This window comes from Pygocentrus nattereri, chromosome 6, assembly GCF_015220715.1.
Source record: "Pygocentrus nattereri isolate fPygNat1 chromosome 6, fPygNat1.pri, whole genome shotgun sequence".
Lineage (NCBI taxonomy): Eukaryota > Metazoa > Chordata > Actinopteri > Characiformes > Serrasalmidae > Pygocentrus > Pygocentrus nattereri.
In genome coordinates, this window is record NC_051216.1 from 35588120 (window position 1) to 35607104 (window position 18985).

The 18985-nt window shown below is 42.2% G+C and overlaps 1 protein-coding gene across 1 annotated transcript; it reads left to right on the forward strand.

The window, feature by feature from the left end:
* Positions 1-1535: 1535 nt before the first annotated feature.
* Positions 1536-10447, forward strand: si:dkey-229b18.3. Its single transcript, XM_017706568.2, has 7 exons — positions 1536-3124; positions 4265-4338; positions 4427-4658; positions 5202-7456; positions 8228-8437; positions 8558-8660; positions 9412-10447. Exons 1-6 carry the CDS (start codon positions 2785-2787, stop codon positions 8657-8659), a joined length of 3213 nt encoding a protein of 1070 aa, XP_017562057.1. The 5' UTR covers positions 1536-2784; the 3' UTR covers position 8660; positions 9412-10447.
* Positions 10448-18985: the final 8538 nt, after the last annotated feature.

Sequence of the window (18985 nt, forward strand, 5' to 3'; positions counted from 1 at the left end):
ATTTGTCGTTAATACTAGTTCACATAAGTGACAGTTATACCATGAAATATTTACAGTAATTATTTAAATTACAATATTTTCTTTTTTTCAAACAATCCACTTGCAGTTACATTTAACTGGACATTCATAGTACAACAATTCTGCACATCAGGAATACCATTTCCCCCATCTAGTAGTTTTACATCTACAACAACTAGTTTACTAACCAGTTTATCTGCATTTTGTACTGTTTTTGGTATTTCTCTTTGTGCTGGACATTTTAGAGGCTCAGAAGGACAACCTTTGATCTTAAATCCCAAAAAGTGTAACAACACTCAAATGAATTCCTGTAGATACAGGCACAATAAGCTGTAAGCTCTTGAGTACATGTTAATGCTCTTCTGCTGCTGTTCTGAACCATTAGGACTTCTCTGCTTTGTTTTAAGGTAGTAGTGTACTTTAAAAACTACATTACATGAGCTTGAAGGGAAAATACAAAAGCATCAATAAACTACCCATAGTATATGATGTCGCATCTAGCTTTTGCTAGGCATCCTAGATAAAAGAAACAACTTTCAGTGGGAGGGGTGGACATTATGATCACATTTCATCATTATTGTAATACACTGCTTGACTATACACTTATCTGAGCATACTGTGGATGTCATCAGGACTTAAAGAACACCGACCAACAGCATGGTTCATACAAAGACAACAAAATCAGTTTTATTTTTGTTGGATTTAGTGCAGTATAGTATGTGAAACATTAAAATAAAAAGCATTGTATTTAGTTGTGGCTGTATTGTTTAAAAGATGGCACTATTGGTGCTTTTTATGTCTGTCCCCATTTATCACACCTCAGAAAAATGAAATATTATTATCCATAGCAGGTAATGCCAAAATCAGGTAAGGTCTGCAGAGACACATTTCACTGCCTACTTAATACCTATTTTCTATGATTCATACCCAAAATGAACAATGCTTGTTTTTCTCATTTGATAATTTTGCAATAGTTTTGCAGTGGTGGACAGTTTACCATTAGATGTAGATCTATAATAAACAAATGGGGTTCGCCTACAATTGGTCAACTAAAAGAAATTATAGTAGTTAACGAACTTACAGGCTTCCTCAGGCCCCATAAAAATATGATGAGTGAGGGCTGAATGAGAAGCAACGAAAGACGCATGAATGAATTAATTATATTAAAGAAGCTTTGTAATCTATCCGCCGTGTTTTGTGAACAACTGACTTACAGGACCTGCATTTACGAGTGTCATCAAAGTCTACTGGTGAAATACGAAACAAAAAACCCTCGAAACGCGGCGAACCCAACACCTTTTTTCTAGTCCATAATGATAAACTTAACAGGGTTCACTTGGTAAGGCAACGCTGACGTCAACAACCTATCTTGATCTAGAAAAAAGTGGAGGGGAAAAAAAAAAGCGAGGAAATTGATTGACGGCCCGGCGGACCAATCAGAGCGCCCATAGTAGCAGCTCTTTAAAGAGTCTACTAATAGACAGTGAATGAAGGCGGGCGAGGCACTGGGCGTCGAGTAGAAGTTAGGTTGACAAAAAATGGTAAGCAGCAGAAGGTTACGAGTTAAACAAAAATTGGATTATTTGATCATCTGACTGGATTTACACATCGGAGCGAAGGTACACTCCGAGTGTTGAAACAGCGGGAGGATCGAAGGCGGTTTAGGAGTCCACCCTCTTCTGTTTTTGATGCTCGCGAAGGGAGAGCGAGGTAGAGTGAGTGAGCGAGCGAGCAAGTGAGGGAGAGAGATAGAGCGAGAGGGAGAGAGAGAGAGGTCGTCGGGCTGGCGATGCTGGTGACGGTGAGAGCTGCAGCGGCGTGTTGCTAACTTACCGAGTTAAAGAAATCACAAGTTGGACACACACTCAGGCGTACACGGGAGGAGAAGGGGCTGTTTTGCTAGCTGGCTAAGTAACGTATCCACACAGGAGCGCACGGCTGATGTAACTGAAGCTGACAGAGAAACCGACAGCCAGCAGCACGAGTCTCTGTTTTTAGCTGTTGGTGTTTTCAGCGTTGCTTCGTCGAGTGGAGTAACCAGAAGTGATAGAGAGCAGGAACGCAAGCCACTATTAATAAAGTAATGTTCTATTCATAATATCGCTCCTCTCCAGTCGCGTTAGACGCGTGTTCAACCGTATGTCGCAGAAGGGTGTAGAAGAGCCTCGGTTAAACTCTACAACTTTAATCACAATTTATCTTCCATCAGAATGTGTTTTCGTGCTGTAGTTCAGTTCGGTGGACTTTGAGAGGATTGGAGCGAATGTCCACTTGAAGTGTCTTGCTGCTGCTACCACCACTTCTACTAATACTACTGCTACTGCTATTACTACAGCTTTGACTCTTGCTACGATGCTACAATGGGATTGTGTTGAGCATCGTGACCCCCAGAGCAGATGGAAATGCATTGGAAGTGTGCCTGCCTGCCCAAAGCTGTTGATTAGCTCAAACAAAGTAACGAAGAGCTCGGCCTCTGGTTAAAGCCTGCATGCAGATCGCTGCTTGACGCGCTGTATTTTGAGCCGTATTATTACAGCCAGTGTTGTACTGCTGCACTTTTAGACCCCTAACTGGACTTTCCGTGCCGTCTCCAGTGTCCAAGAATGCACGGATAATAATAAAAAGAAAAAAGTTTGTGAGACAGGTTTTGAAGCATCCCCAGTTTACCTTCTGGTCTTGCCGATGTAGTCTCCCCTATACGCTTTGTGAAAACACATACAAAGTTACGCTTTAAGAAAGGGTGAAATAAGGAAGCCGGTGGAAAAAATGGCCGGTGAATGCACATATAACCCGCAATGTACCGGCGATGACACTTTCTGTAATGCCAGACACACCGCGGGTTACCTCAATGGCGTCAGCACCGCCAAAAGCTGCTCTTCTTCCTCATCATCTCCTTCCTCATCCTCTTCGCCCTTCTTCGAGACCATCGGCGGCGCCTTGTATCGTAAAAAGTTGGAGAAGGGCTGCGTGCAGTATCGCGAGGTGCTGGCAGAGGACAAGAGGCTCAAGTCCATAGAAGCCTTTCACTACTCCAGAACGCCTGGGAAGTCGCACCACACCCTGGAGGACACGTACAGATTGGTAGCTGAGCACTACTGGTGGGAAGGTAAACTATTTTGACATCATTTCTGAAAGTTACGTTTTAATTCTCCGCTTAATCACTGTTCATATTTTGGACGACGATCGTTCTGAAACAATTTTTTGCGCATATATTACGCAATTATAGTTGTTGCGAGGCTGCGCGATGACATCCTGACAGAAGAATAATGTGGACACTGAAGTTTAAGTCAGCTGCTGGCATGGCCACTTGCACAACTTTTCTCAGTCTCCGTCGTCATTGTGTGATATTTGATATCTAACAAAACGCACGATGTCAGACTCTCCTGTGCACCACACATCAGCCAGGTTTCTGTTTTGTTGGTCAAAATGATGTAGGTGAAAAAGAGCTGGCCCGTTTCCCCAGCATTACAAACTACTTTAACATCCTTATTGGTGAAACATGTCTTTCCAGTGTGATGAAGTAACTTTTCCTTTCAGTTTGTTTCACTGTCTGCACAATACAATCCAAAGCAGCTGCTGTCTCCTTCAGTCTCTCTTGAGGTAACATTGGGAACATAGACTCACCAAGCAACAGAACAGACTAATAATAAAGATACTTGCAGGTGTGCCTAAGTTCAACACCTTTAATAGTGTAATCTCAGTCTGATCAAAGTGTTTTACACTTTCAGAAAAAAAGGTATGGCACTGTCACTGGGGCAGTACCCCTCTTGTCACTGTGGTGGTACCCTCAGGGGTGCATCCCAGTACCTTTAGTCAGGAACAATACCAGGACCATAATCCACTGAAATTATATTTTCCAAGTTGTATTGACTCCACACACCCCGTCTCATCGCCAGGCTTTATTTTATTGTTCTGTTTTAAAACATTCAGTTATGAAAAGGTACAAATATCTACTTTTCCACTAGGAAAAACTCATGTAAGGTACACTATTGGACCTTAAAACCACTGTTATACATTTGAGGGTACACTTGCGTTGTTTGTACCTTGATGAATCATGTACCTGCATAGTATGTTTATTTCTAACAGTGTACGGTTCGTTCAGACAACATATATTGGCTCTGGTAACACTTGGTTGTTGTTAAATTAATCTAAATGTATCTTTTGTATGTTTATTATTAACTTGTTTGTTGTCATCCTTTGTGTTCAGGTGAAGTCTGTTGATCCGCAATACTGTTGTTCTTTTCAGGAATGTATTTTCAGGTCAGAAACTTTGTTCTGGGCTGTGAGGAATGCCATATAAGGCAGACCGAAAGAGCAGAGGTAAAATATTCACTTTTGACACTACTAACTGCTTCGGTTGAGATTAAACACTTTTTGACATTGCTTATTCTCTGTCGTCTCTTCGTAGTGCTCAGAAGAGAGGAACATTTCAAGAGTGGTGAAATTGCATAGCCATGAGGTTTTGAGCAAGCTCAACAACCAACGAGAGGCAGGGCTGTTTTGTGACATCACACTGAAGACGGGCAACGGCCATTCGTTTGTTGCCCATAAGGCAGTCTTGGCGGCTGTAAGCGAGTATTTCCAGGAGTTATTTACTGAAATGGACGCCACTGACCCTCAGCCTCATGTCGACCTCACAGGCAAACAACTTTCTATGGATTTTTAAACAGTTTAATTTAATGTTTTGCATGTAGTTTTAATAAGCCCGTAGGGTGTCTGTGGTACATTTTCACAGTGGAATATGAATTTATATAGCCTGATTGTTTGCATGCACCAGACATGAATAAACAGAGTGGTAAACTGCGCCATCTCTGGGCTTATTTGAATATCTAGATCAGGGCATCTAATTCAGGTCTTAGAGGCCCATAGCACTGCAGATTGTCATTTCATGTATTTATTAACCGACCATTTTAATCAGGCCTGTAAAATCATGGAAAATACAGACTCCTGTCATGGAGTGAGGTAAATTAAGTTAATCTTTGAAACCCATGTTTGAAATGCAAACGTAGAAGCTAATGTATGAAACATTTTCTCTTTTCCAGAAATTCACTGCAGTGTCCAAGCAATGTAGTCAAATGGAAATTGAGGCTTTTACATATTTTAAGTGTACATTTATTTTAAGTGTTTGCAGATAGGTTTTTTGTTTATGCATTAATTGTGCATTATTTATTTATGTTGCATAGGTTTCAGTGAGAAGAGCTTACTTGCTTTGCTTGAATTCTCCTATACTTCCACACTGACTCTGCCTTTGGGCTCTCTGACGGAAGTAGCTGCAATGGCCCGCCACCTCCGCATGTGGCATGCCCTGGAAGCCTGTTCTGCCATCCAGAGGGAGCAGGAGCCTGGCCAGCAATGCTCCAAACTGAATCCTGCAAACTCAGAAATGCCTATTCTTTCCTATGGTAATAGCTGGAAAGACCAGTGCTCTCCTTCAGGAAGGACAGCGGGATTGAAGAGGAAGCGAGAGAATGAACAAGGGGGAGTCTCAGGGTATTCCTGGAATAGCCCCATGCAGAGCAGAGCACACACTGTGGAGGGGACTGATGAATCTGACAGAGAGGGTTGTGATCGACCATTGTCTACTCAGTACCAAAGCCAGGCTCTTTCTAGCCTACCAGCAAAAGATGAAAGCTTTCCATGCAGCCCAACACGTAGGATGAAACTCATGGACTTTAAATCTCCATCTAGTAAGAGGAAACTGTCCCATCGCCCTTCACCGGTCATCTCAACTTCTCCCTCCACTTCCACCCGATCCTCATCTCCATCCCGCCGCCTGCTTCGCTCCTCCCCAGGAGCTGCGCTTGCCCTACGTAGACTCCTGCCCAAAATCGATCTCTCTTCCAAGAGAAAGAGAAAGTCTTCATCTTACCATCGGATATACAGAGCAAAGTCTGATTTCTCCTTGCCACAGTCTCAGTCTCAGGTGGCCCCAGTAACACCTGTAAAGGTGAAGCAGGAGTCAGCGCAGGCCGAAGTGTGCAGTGCAGTCCCACAGGATGAAGTTCACAGTCCTCGTGCTCAGGAGAAGTATCGGCTTCTTAGTTTCCTTGGCTTACAGAGGAAGTCACTGGTGCCTGGCCCAGAGGAGCTGTCAGGGTGGGGCCAGAAGAAACGGCTCCGAAAATTGAAAGTGAGTGATTACTCACTAACGGCCAGGCGCAAACCCCGTGCACAAGGTCTTGGGGGCTATGGAAGGGGTCTGGGTGAATTTGTGGGCGTTAGCTCCTCCCTGTCCCTCTGTGACATGACCAGAATGGATCTTCTGAAGGTGATGAAAGTGGAGTCCCAAGAACCCCTTCTGGAGAAGAGGTCAAAAAGGAAGAGAGATGCAGTTGGACAGATTGAGCCTTTGAGTGTAAGGGCTACACGCAGCCAGTCATTGTTGCAGACAGACTCCAGGGGAGCTCCTTGTGATCGTCCATTGAGATCGTCCACTGCCCGTGGCCCAAGCAAACCACTAGCTCAGCCTGCAGCCAGAGAAAAGGTTGCAGTAAGAGGAGCCCATACCACTCAAAAGAGAGGGACACTAAAGACCAAACAGGAGCCGGCTGCATACGCTATTTCGCAGCCTGCCCATCGGGGGCAAACAGTGACTCTTCCCAGAGCCAAAAAATCAGCCACAAAGGCTGGTCCACTAGTTGATCGTCCATTAAGAATCACAACCACATCGTCAAAGCGCATTGTGCGATACAATCTTGGACGTACTACGACAGACAAACGCAAAGGTGCAAGACTCAACAAGTCTGTCAAAGAAAAGCCAAAACACAACTGTACCCATGTAACAGCCAGGTTACAACCAGAGCGAAGTAAAGTGCGTAGAGGAGACCGGGTCCATGAGAACAGAAAGAGCATGACGCGAGGAAAGAGGATAGAGGAAAAAGCTGAAGTTCTTCAGGGTGCCAGATGCTGGGATGCTTCCAGTGCCAATCACCAGGACTACCACAACAATCCTTTGTATAAGGTCATCAAAGAAGAGCCAGCAGATCCTCTACCCCTCTCGCAGCCCTTCCCAACTACTGATGTCTCTGATCTGGGTAAACGTCAGAGCAAACCTCCTGTTAAACTATTAGATCAGGGCTTTCTCTTCGGGCTTTGCCGTCCACCAAGTGGACTTAAGAGGGAAGAGGACAGTGTGGACATTTGCTTGACTCGCTCCTTCTCCCACAGCAATGCTTCTCATAGCAATACATCACCTGCCATTGTCGGAAAAGATCGGATTAGAGCAAGGATCATGCCAGACAGGACTGGTCTAGATGGCCCTCACTGGGCTGGACTTGGCAACAGGTCAACTCCCTTTTCTCAAAGGATGCTTGTCCGAGTGAAGAAGGAAGAGAAAGAGGCAAGGGTGTCGCAGCGGTCAAAAACCAACAAAAGTTCCACGCAGCATAAAGTGAGCAAAAGGAGCTGCAAGGTTAAAAGAGAACCACCGAAGACAAAGGTATAACAGATTATGTACATTTAGATTTCCTTGACCATTTTAACATACTTGGGTTAAAGGAGCATTCTAACATACAAGTCTAATATGGTATTTGTCATTTTGTGTAGTATTCTGTTCCCTAGCATTATATCCTTCAGCCTCATCGGTTTGACAGAATTCACAATTTTACATCATTTTTTTTCTCACTGCAATATCCAGCATGCATTAACAGGACATTATACAACGATAGGCAATGTTTTTGTGTCAGCTAATCTTGGCTGCTAGGCTTGCCACAGATCTGTAGGCTAATGAACATTAGTGTACCTTGGTCAAATAGGCAACACAGATATTCTCTTCTTATTCAACACAAAATTGATAGTTTTTTCCCCTTTTAGTCAGAGAAAAGAAACTAACCTGATGTAAAATATCTAAAAGCCTGTCTTTTAGCTTTTTGTCATTTCTGTCACTTGAATAATTCATTCTCTCAGTTGTAATCATGGTTTGCGAACAGCTACTACAGTTACATGACTGAAGTAAGATATTTAGCTTTCTGGTGGTAGAAAAGGAAACCCCACCCCAATCAGAAGGGAGTTTTCATAGTCGTAATTTTAGTTAGTATCACAATTTAGAGTCTACTGCAGCATGACTTTGGGAGGCAAGTACACTAGGTTTTGGCTGAAGAGTCCCTGTGACTTTGCAGAGCTCCCAGTTTCTACATGAAGCATTACTAATGCTTTGATCTCATGAATGAAAGGTTTTCATTAATTATATACATATTTTTTCTCTTTGCAGAATGTGAACAAGTTGTATCCAACGAGTAGCCGGCGAACTGTTATGTTGGAGTCTATCCGACGTGCTCGCCTGAAACAGCTGAAGGGTGCCCGCATTCAGTCCTCTGGTGGAGTCCACACATGCCTGCAGTGTAGAGCATCTTACAGGGACTGTGATGCCCTCATCATGCACCGAATGAGGCACATTGAAGGGAAACACTGGCCATGCCCTGTAAGTGCGAACCTTGTTCTGGAGTTGCATTATCATTTTTGCTGTGTTTTTGTTCCAACAGAACACATGGTTATTATTGTTACCAACAAAGTACCAACCTTTTCTTTTTCATTCTGACAGTTATGCAGCAAGACGTTCTTCAGACAGAAAAATGTGAGGAGTCACATAAGAACACACAATCCGAAACTCTACAAATGCCGTCAGTGTATTGCTGCCTCTTGAGGTAACGCCCATGCACAGAAATGCTCAGAAGTTTTTGTTCATTTTTGATTTAACTCTTGATTTATTTGATCCTTCTAAAAGACGTTCCATGTTTTACTTGAAGCGTGTGACATGTATATTAGCATGTTTTACCTTGTAGCAGTTTCACAGTGACACTTTCAATCCTGGAACAGAACTGCCACCACTGTTGTGCATTTCTAGGAGCTAATTGACTAGGCTGCTGCTCGTTTTCACAGTCAGTGACATATCTAGAGTTCCAGAATTCCTAGATTGATGTTTTTTGCACAAAATCCTGCTTAATGGACATCAAAAGACTGATTGCTCTTTCACTTTGCAATTATGTTAGTTAATCTGCTGCATTAGGACTTCTCTTCAGGTCTTTAAATCCTAGAAGAGCTCACTTAGCTACAGCTACCTAGATACCACAGAGGAAAACATCTGACAGTTTTCTATGTGATGTTTTAAGAATAATCCTTTTGTTTCCATCCTGACATTAACAGTGAAGCACAAATGGTACTGTAATACTTGCAATTTAAACACAAGCATGATTCTATTGAATAAAAATGAAAAAAATGCCAAAAGCTTCTACAGACATGTAATTTTTTAGTCCCCAGAATACACCTTCTCTGAATGTTTAGAAGGCCCTAAGGGTTCCCCTTTGCAGAACATGACACATGACTGATCTACAGAAATATCTTTTTAGCCCAGTTTGTACGCTATACTGATGTTGGTTACTTATGCTGTCTTCATAGGTGGAGAACATTGGGAAGAAGCAGTGAAGAAGAAGGTTGTCCTTCTTGAAACCTGACAACTGTAAATACCAAGAATCCGTCACATGAAAAAGAGGTTCAGTTAATAGATGTAATTATGGTTATTGGTATTGTGTGATTTTCCGTACAGTAATCGTAACTGTTATTTAAATAACCAAACTAAAGATGAGTTGCAGTTGCTACAGATGGGAAACTTGAACCAGTGATGTTTCTCTCAGGGGGTGAAACCTGTTGGTCATGGTGATATTTGTAAATGAGGATTGTGTAGAATGCTTTAAAATGATTACTACTATTGTAATTACTGCAATTATAATATTGTTATTATTATTATTATTATTATTATTATTACAGTTATTTTTTATAAATAGCGTAATCTTGAGTGCACTTAAAAAAGGTAGCTTTGTTTTTAAACCTAAGAATACTTGTTGAGTGATCAGGTGAGATGGACTGGGATGTACTTGAATGATTGCTGAGGTGGACCTTGTGATCTACCTGTTATTCGTGGTGATTTGATAATGTATTAGAAAATAGAGAAGACAGAAATTAGAGGCACTGAATCATTTTCCAAGTGAAGAAGGGTGGTTAGGAGAAATAAAGTAAGACTTATTGTCAACCAGGAAATTGATGATTGTGGATAAAAATGCCATGCTTTGCATATTTGTGTTCTTAGAACAATAAGATCTCTGCTGATAGGCAGGTCTCTTGTGATGCATCTTTTTTCTCGTCATTATTCAAACTAAAATTAGTTACTGTCTGGATTTTAAAATAAGGGAATCTCTACAGGCCTGAATGTGACTTTTCAAAGAAGTTTTCCGTAAATTGCTGTTTTTGAAATTTGTTTTTAAGGTAGTCAGAAACCGTTTTTAAGATAACTAGAAACGTCCTTTTCAGACTCGGCTTTTTTAGATTCCAAGCTTCCAAAGGATACAATGGAGCAGTTATTTGAAGTTTCAAATGTGATTTTTTTTTTTTTTTTTTTAAAGTCTGAAACCACAGATGAATTCAAACTGTAAAAAGACCAATATCAATATGAATAAATTTTACATTTTACTTTGTGATTGCCTGATTATATTGTCATACCACTGAATATAGAGTCATGCTATTACACATTGGCACACCATTCTCAATAACTAAAGTTCAGATGTCTCATCACTGGCAGTAAACTAGCATCTCTTGGGACAATCAAGACAAACTTGGAAATCAGTGAACAAACTTTTCCAAGGACAAACAGTGAACTCTTTTTCTCTACATTTCTTTATCATTTCTTGGAAATGATAAAGATGTAATCAAAATGTTGTTGTCCATAGACTAAAGTGTAGAAAGTTTTTAAGTGTAGAAAGGTCAGAGACTACCCTACTTTTAAATAAATTAAAACATAATTTTAATGTAAGTCAATGGAAGCAGACTTTTTTTCTGAGCAATTTGGGGCCATTTCTTTTGGTCCATTCATCATAAAACTTCACAGCAAGAAGGGTTCTGGTTCGAGATGATAGAAAGGCAACAGTAACTCAAATAACCACTTGTTATAACCAAGGAATGCAGAATACCATCTCTGAACACACAATATGTCGACCCTTGAAGAAGAGTGGGCTACAGCAGCAGAAGACCACACCGGGTGCCACTTCTGTCAGCTAACAACAGGAAACTGAGACTACAATTTGCATGGGCTCACCGAAATTGGACAATAAAAGATTGTAAAAATGTTTCCTGGTCTGAGTCGATTTCAGATGGTAGGCTCAGAATTTGGCATAAACACGATGAAAACATGGATCCATCCTGCATTGTATCAACGGTTCAGGCTGGTGGTGGTGGTGGTGTATTTTCTTGGCACACTTTGGGGCCCCTTAGTACCAATTGAGCATCAATTAAATGCTGCAGCCTACCCGAGTATTGTTGCTGACCATGTCCATCCCTTTATGACAACAGTGTACCTATCTTCTGATGGCTACTTCCAGCAGGATAATGCACCATGTTACAAAGCTCATATGATCTCAAACTGGTTTCTTGTACATGACAATGAGTTCACTGTACTCCAGTGGCCTCCACAGTCACCAGATCTCAATCCAATAGAGCACCTTTGGGATGTGATGGAACGGGAGATTCGCATCATTGATGTGCAGCCAACAAATCTGCAGCAACTGCGTGGTGCTATCATGTCAGTATGGACCAAAATCTCTGAGGAATGTTTCCAACTCCTTGTTGAAAGTATGCCATGAAGAATTAAGGCAGTTTTGAAGGCAAAAGGGGGTCCAACCTTTTACTAGCTGGTGAGTGTATATATATATATATATATATATATATATGCGTGTGTATGTATGTCTGTATATGTACACTGCTCAAAAAAATAAAGGGAACGCAGCACAATGTAGCTCCAAGTCGATCACACTTCTGTGAAATCAACGTTGCTAGGAAGCAACACTGATTGTGAATCAATTTCACCTGCTGTTGAGCAGACAACAGGTAGAAATGAGAGGCAATTAGCAAGGCAACCCCTATAAAGGAGTGGTTCTGAAGGTGGTGACCACAGACCATTTCTCTGTTCTCATCCTTTCTGGCTGATGTTTTGGTTACTTTTGCATTTTGTCAGTGCTTTCACCCCTAGAGGTAGCATAAGGCGGTGTCTACAACCCACAGAAGTTGCTCAGGTAGTGCAGCTCATACAGGATGGCACATCAATGCAAGTTGTGGCAAGAAGGTTTGCTGTGTCTGTCAGCGCAGTGTTCAGAGCATGGACGACATACCAGGAGACAGGCCAGTGCACCAGAAGACGTGGAGGTGGCCATAGGAGGGCAACAACCCACCAGGAGGACCGTTACCTCCTCCTTTGTGCAAGGAGGAACAGGAGGAGCAGTGCCAGAGCCAGTAGGCCACTAATATCCATGTTCAAACGGTCAGAAACAGACTCCATAAGGGTGGTATGAGGGCCCAGCGTTCACAAGTGGGCACATGTGTGACAGGCGTGACAGAGTCTAGAGATGCCGTGGAGAACGTTCTGCTGCCTGCAACATGCCTCCAGCATGACCGGTTTGGCAGTGGGTCAGTAATGGTGTGGGGTGGCATTTCTTTGGAGGGCCACACAGCCCTCCATGTGCTAGCCAGAGGTACCCTGACTGCCATTAGATACCGGGATGAGATCCTCAGACCCATTGTGAAACCATATGCTGGTGCAGTGGGCCCTGGGTTCCTTCTGATGCATGACAATGCTAGACCTCATGTGGCTGAAGTGTGTCAGCAGTTCCTGCATGATGAAGGCATTGAAGTTATGGACTGGCCCGCCCGTTCCCCAGACCTGAATCCAATCCAGCACATTTGGGACATCGTATCTTGTTCCATCCACCAACGCCATGTTGCACCACAAACTGTCCAGGAGTTGACTGATGCTTTAATCCAGGTCTGGGAGGAGATCCCTCATTAGAATATCCACCGCCTCATCAGGAGCAGGCCCAGGCATTGTAGGGAAGTCATACAGGCACGTGGAGGCCACACACACTACTGAGCCTCATTTTAACTTGTCTTGAGGAATTTCCACTGAAGTTGGATCAGCCTGTAATTTGACTTTCCACTTATTTTGAGTATGATTCCAAATCCAGACCTCCATGGGATAAAAAATTTGATTTACATTGATAATTTTGATGTCATTTTGTTCTCAACACATTCCACTATGTAATGAATAAAGATTTTCAACTGGAATATTTCATTCAATGAGATCTAGGATGTTATTTTAGTGTTCATTGTAATTTTTGGGCAGTGGAGATATGTGTATATATATATATATATATATATATATATATATATATATATATATATATATATATATACACACACTATATTGCTAAAAGTATTCATTCACCCATCCAAATAATTTAATTCAGGTGTTCTAATAACTTCCATGGCCACAGGTGTACAAAGCCAAGCACCTAGGCATGCAGACTGCTTCTACAAACATTTGTGAAAGAATGGCTTGTTCTCAGGAGCTCAGTCAATTCCAGCCCGGTACCATGATAGGATGCCACCTGTGGAACAAGTTCAGTCCTGAAATTTCCTCGCTACTAAATATTCCACAGTCAACTGTCAGTGGTGTTACAACAATGTGGAAGTGATTGGGAACTACAGCAACTCAGCCACAAAGTGGAGGCCAAGTAATATGACAGAGTGGGGTCATCAGATGCTGAGGTGCATAGTACGCAGAGGTCGCCAACTTTCTGCAGAGTCAATCCCTACAGACCTCTAAACTTGATGTAGCCTTCAGATTAGCTCAAGAACAGCGTAGTGAGCATCATGGAATGCACTTCCATGGCCAAGCAGCTACATACAAGTCTTACATCACCAAGGGCAATGCAAAGTGTCAAATGCAGTGGTGTAAAGTGCCGCCACTGGACTCTAGAGTAGTGGAGACGTGTTCTCTGGAGTGACAAATCATGTTTCTCTGTCTGGCATACCGATGGATGAGTCTAGGTTTGGTGGTTGCCAGGAGAATGATACTGGTCTGACTGCATTGTGCCAAGTGTAAAGTTTGGTGGAGATTGGATTATGGTGTGGGGTTGTTTTTCAGGAGTGCACAAAGCAAGGACCATAAAGACATGGATGAGCAAGTCTGGTGTGAAATAGCTTGACTGGCCTGCACAGGCCTGAGTCCTGACCTCAACCAGATAGAGCACCTTTAGGATGAATTAGAGCAGAGACTTTGAGCCAGGCCTTCTTGTCCAAAATCAGTGTCTTGACTTCACAAATGTGCTTCCCATACAGTACATATATGAATGTATATATGTATATAATGTGTATATAAACAAATGAACAAATACAGCAATTAAACAGGCAGGCATTACTAACTGCCGTACAGTGGAGCAGGCTGGAGGAAACAGAGGAAGAGGAGTGGGTAGAGATAGAAGAACAAGACGTCTATCAAGGACAGTTGATGTCCCTGGTCCGTTCATGGCTAGTGTTAATTTCTAGTGTTATCCGGAGTTCCACACTTGAATAATCATGTAACTCATATTCTGAAACTCACATCATTCTCATTTCGCCCAAAACAGCAGATAACCTGCACAGTAGTCTGGTGGTCTGGGACAAGGCAAGCTTTTATATGCAGCAGTTGTTGAAGCCTCATTCCAGAATCTACCTTTTGCACCTCACACCATATTCCTCTTCTTCTTCTTTCGGCTGATCCCATTAGGGGTCGCCACAGCGGATCATCTGCCTCCATCTTGCCCTATCCACTGCCTCCTCTACTTTTACACCAACCATTTCCATGTCCACCTTCACTACATCCATAAACCTTCTCTGAGGTCTACCTCTTCTCCTTCTACCCGGCAGCTCCATCTCCAACATTCTTTGACCAATATATCCACTATTCCTCCTCAACACATGTCCAAACCATCTCAACTTGGCCTCTCTGGTTTTATCTCCAAACTGCTCCACATTCACTGTCCCTCTGATCTGCTCATTTCTAATCTTGTCCATCCTTGTCACTCCCAACGAAAATCTCAGCATTTTTATCGCCGCCACCTCCAGCTCAGCCTCCCATCTTTTAGACAGAGCCACAGTCTCCAAACCATACATCATAGCAGGACGCACTACTGTCTTGTAAACCTTCCCTTTCACTCTTGCTGCTATCCTTCTGTCACACATCAGCCCTGACACCCGTCTCCACCCACTCCATCCTGCCTGCACCCTCTTCTTCACCTCTTTTCTACATTCTCCATTGTTCTGGATGGTTGACCCAAGATATTTGAAGTCATCCACCTTTACGACCTCTACTCCTTGCATCTTCACCTTTCCACCTGCCTCCCTCTCATTCACACACGTATTCCTTCTTTTCTCTACTGACCTTCATTCCTCTCCTCTCCAGTGCAAAAGTCCACCTCTCCAGATTCTCTTTCACCTGCTCTCTACTCTCACCACAGATTACAATGTCATCTGCAAACATCATGGTCCATGGAGCCTCCTGCCTGACCTCATCTGTCAACCTTTCCATCACCATTGCAAACAAGAAGGGGCTCAAAGCAGATCCCTGATGTAACCCTACTTTCACCTTGAAACCATTTGTCACTCCAACTGCACACCTCACCACTGTCTCACTATCCTCATACATGTCCTACCTCACACCATATTCAGTGGAGTTCTCAGCAGGTCACCTTGGAGAAAGACAGCAAGGTTGAATAGTGACAGTAAAACATTGTAGAAATGAAACTTTGTGGCCAAATAGAAACTATAGAACAAAATTCTGCAATTCTTCATAAATAGGCCAACAATACATGTATAATATATGAAATAAGAAATAAGCTACAGAACAAATCAATTCACCAATCCAGTTTTCCATAAATGTTTTAACACTACCACTGGAACTTGAGTGTTACTGTACAAAATCCTCAAACTGAGTCTGCAAAAATAAAATTTTTGTCGTTTCTGACAGTTTACAATTTATAAGACACTATAAAAATCTCTTCACACATTTCTACTCTATGCATGCCATGAAAAAGAGTTGATTTCACAGATTTCTCTCGTTTGAATACTTGAATATCTGAATACTTCTGTAAAATGTCTTTGAATATAATTCTCATAATCTTCATCTATGTATTAAATCTGCAGAATATTTAATTATTTGGACATGTAGCCATTGTTAAAGTTTGTGGATTCCTCCACCCCCGTGCTATCTGTGTTCCACATCGGCCATATCATTACATTCCTGCATAACTACAGGATTCATTCCTCCACACTGCATAACGTTCACATTGCTGTTGTTCACAGAAATGAACTAGAGCAACTCATTAATGCTATAGAGGGGCTCTTTATCAGCATGATGATGGAAGGTGTCTAGATGGAGAAGAGGTGATGGAGGAGAAATGGAGTGAACACACCTTATCTGCTTCACAAATTTCTTTCCATCCTGTACTTTTAAAATGGCTGAAGGAGATATTCTGAGGGGGTGAAATTTAAGATAATTCACGGAATGAGGAAAGGAAAGGCAAAGGAAGAAAGCAGGAGTTTCCAACACAGATGGATACAGAGTACCTCCAAGGGTGTTATAAAATTTGTAAACCCTTTAGAATTGTGTGGATTTCTACATGCAGTGGACGTTAAAGTCTCATCAGATCTTCATCTTAGTACAGATAACACACAAAGAGGCCTCTAACTTTACACACACACACACACACACACACACACACACACACACACACACACACACACTATATATATATATATATATATACACATAAAGATAATTCTGCAAAATTAGTTCAAAATAACATGGATTTTAGACCAAAATCTTTGAGTGTTCCTATACCCAATTGTTTATTTGATTAAAACAAATGATTGAACATTCCAGTTTGTGACTACCAAAATAATCATAACACTACTGAAACTTTACCAAATGTTTAATTAATGACAAATTAAGCTAATTTTGAGCAGAAATCAAGAACGCTAGCCAGGACATACACTATATTGCCAAATGTATTCACTCGTCTGCCTTCACACGCATATGAACATGAGTGACATCCTATTCTTAATCCATAGGGTTTAATATGATGTCAGCCCAACCTTTGCAGCTATAACAACTTCAACTCTTCTGGGAAGGCTTTCCACAAGGGTTAGGAGCACATTTGTGAGGTCAGACACTGATGTTGGACGAGAAGGCCTGGTTCACAGTCTCCACTGTAATTAATCCCAAGGTGTTCTACTAGGTTGAGGTCAGGACTTTGTGCAGGCTAGTCAAGTGCAGGCCGGACCCTCCATCTATGGGAGAGGCGCTTATGGGGGTCCGGTGCATTGTGGATCGGGGCGGCCGAAGGCGGGGGCTTTGGCGTTCTGATCCTCGGCTACTGAAACTGGTTCTTGGAACATAGAACATTACCTCTCTGGCAGGAAAAGAGCCCGAGCTAGTGTATGAGCCTGAGAGATACCAACTAGATATAGTTGGGCTCACCTCAACACATGGCAGGGGCTCTGGAACAGACTCTCTCGAGAGGGGTTGGACCTTATTCCATTCTGGGGTTGTCCAGGGTGAGAGGTGTCGGGCAGGAGTGGGCTTACTCATAGTTCCCCGGCTCAGCGCCTGTACGTTGGGGTTTTCTCCGGTGGACGAGAGGGTTATTTCCCTGCGCCTTTGGGTCGGGGAACGGACTCTGACTGTTGTCTGTGCTTATGCACTGAACGGCAGTTCAGAGTATCCGGCCTTCTTGGAGACCCTGGAGGGGGTACCTGGAAAGTGACGCCTGCGGGGACTCCATTGTCTTGCTGGGTGACTTCAACGCTCACGTGGGCAATGACAGTGAGACCTGGAAGGGCGTGATTGGGAGGAACGGCCTCCCCAATCTGAACCCTAGTGGTGTTTTGTTATTGGAGTTCTGTGCTCGCCACAGTCTGTCCATAACAAACACCATGTTCGAACAAAAACGGACCGCCATCAATTAACTTGGCATACCACTTTGTGGCTGAGTTGCTGTCGCTCCCACTTTGTTATAATACCACTGACAGTTGACTGTAGAATATTTACTAGCAAGAAAATTTCACAACTGGACTTGCACAGGTGGCATCTATTCACGGTATCATGCTGGAATTGACTGAGCTCCTGAGAACGACCCATTCCTTCACAAATGTTTGTAGAAGCAGTCTGCATGCCCAGGTGCTTGGTTTTAAACACCTGTGGCCATGGAAGTGATTGGAAAACCTGAATTCAATTATTTGGATGGGTAAATGATTACTTTTGGCAATATATCAAATCAAATTAAATCAAATTTATTTGTATAGCGCTTTTTACAACTGATGTTATCACAAAGCAGCTTCACAGAATTCCAGTAAAAACAAAATAAGTTTAATTAATTACAGGCAGAAAATTTGTTTTTCACTTTCAAAACTACAGTAGCTAGGCTCCTCAGTTCCAAAATGTGAGTGTTGTAAAAGAAGAGGTGATGAAAAACAGCAGTAAACATGGCCTCATCCCAACTTTTTGCAACGTGTTGTTGACATCAAATTCAAAATGGGCATAGATCTTTGGAAAAAAATCCCCTCAAAATTCTAATTTTCAAAATTTGATATATTGTCTTAGTCTTTTGGAACAACATGGCTTCAAGCGATTCAATCAACTGGATGAAAGTCAGGGGTGACTTTGGGTGACTGTCCTATTTTCATAACATCATTGGGAGTCTTCATTATCAAAGTGTGGTCTTCATCACACACATTTGTGAGTGCATGACATGCCTATGTCAAAAGAGATTTCTGAGGACCTTAGAAAAAGGGTTATCATGCTTATAAGAATGGAAGAGGTTACAAATTTCTAAGGAGTTTGGACTTCCTTCCACTGAACATCAGAACAAGTGGAGAAAATATTCACCATTGTAACTCTTCCTAGGAAAATCACTGCAAGGTATGCAGTGTTCCAGGAAGTCACAAAGAACCCCAACGTCTACTGCAATTACTTATTGTGCCCTGAAGCAATAAAATATTTCTGAAAGAGGGTTTAAATGATTGTATAGATCAACAAATAAAGATAATAACCATATCATGAAAAAATGATATATTCTCTATGATTCTAGAGAATGACTGTTTATATTTCAAT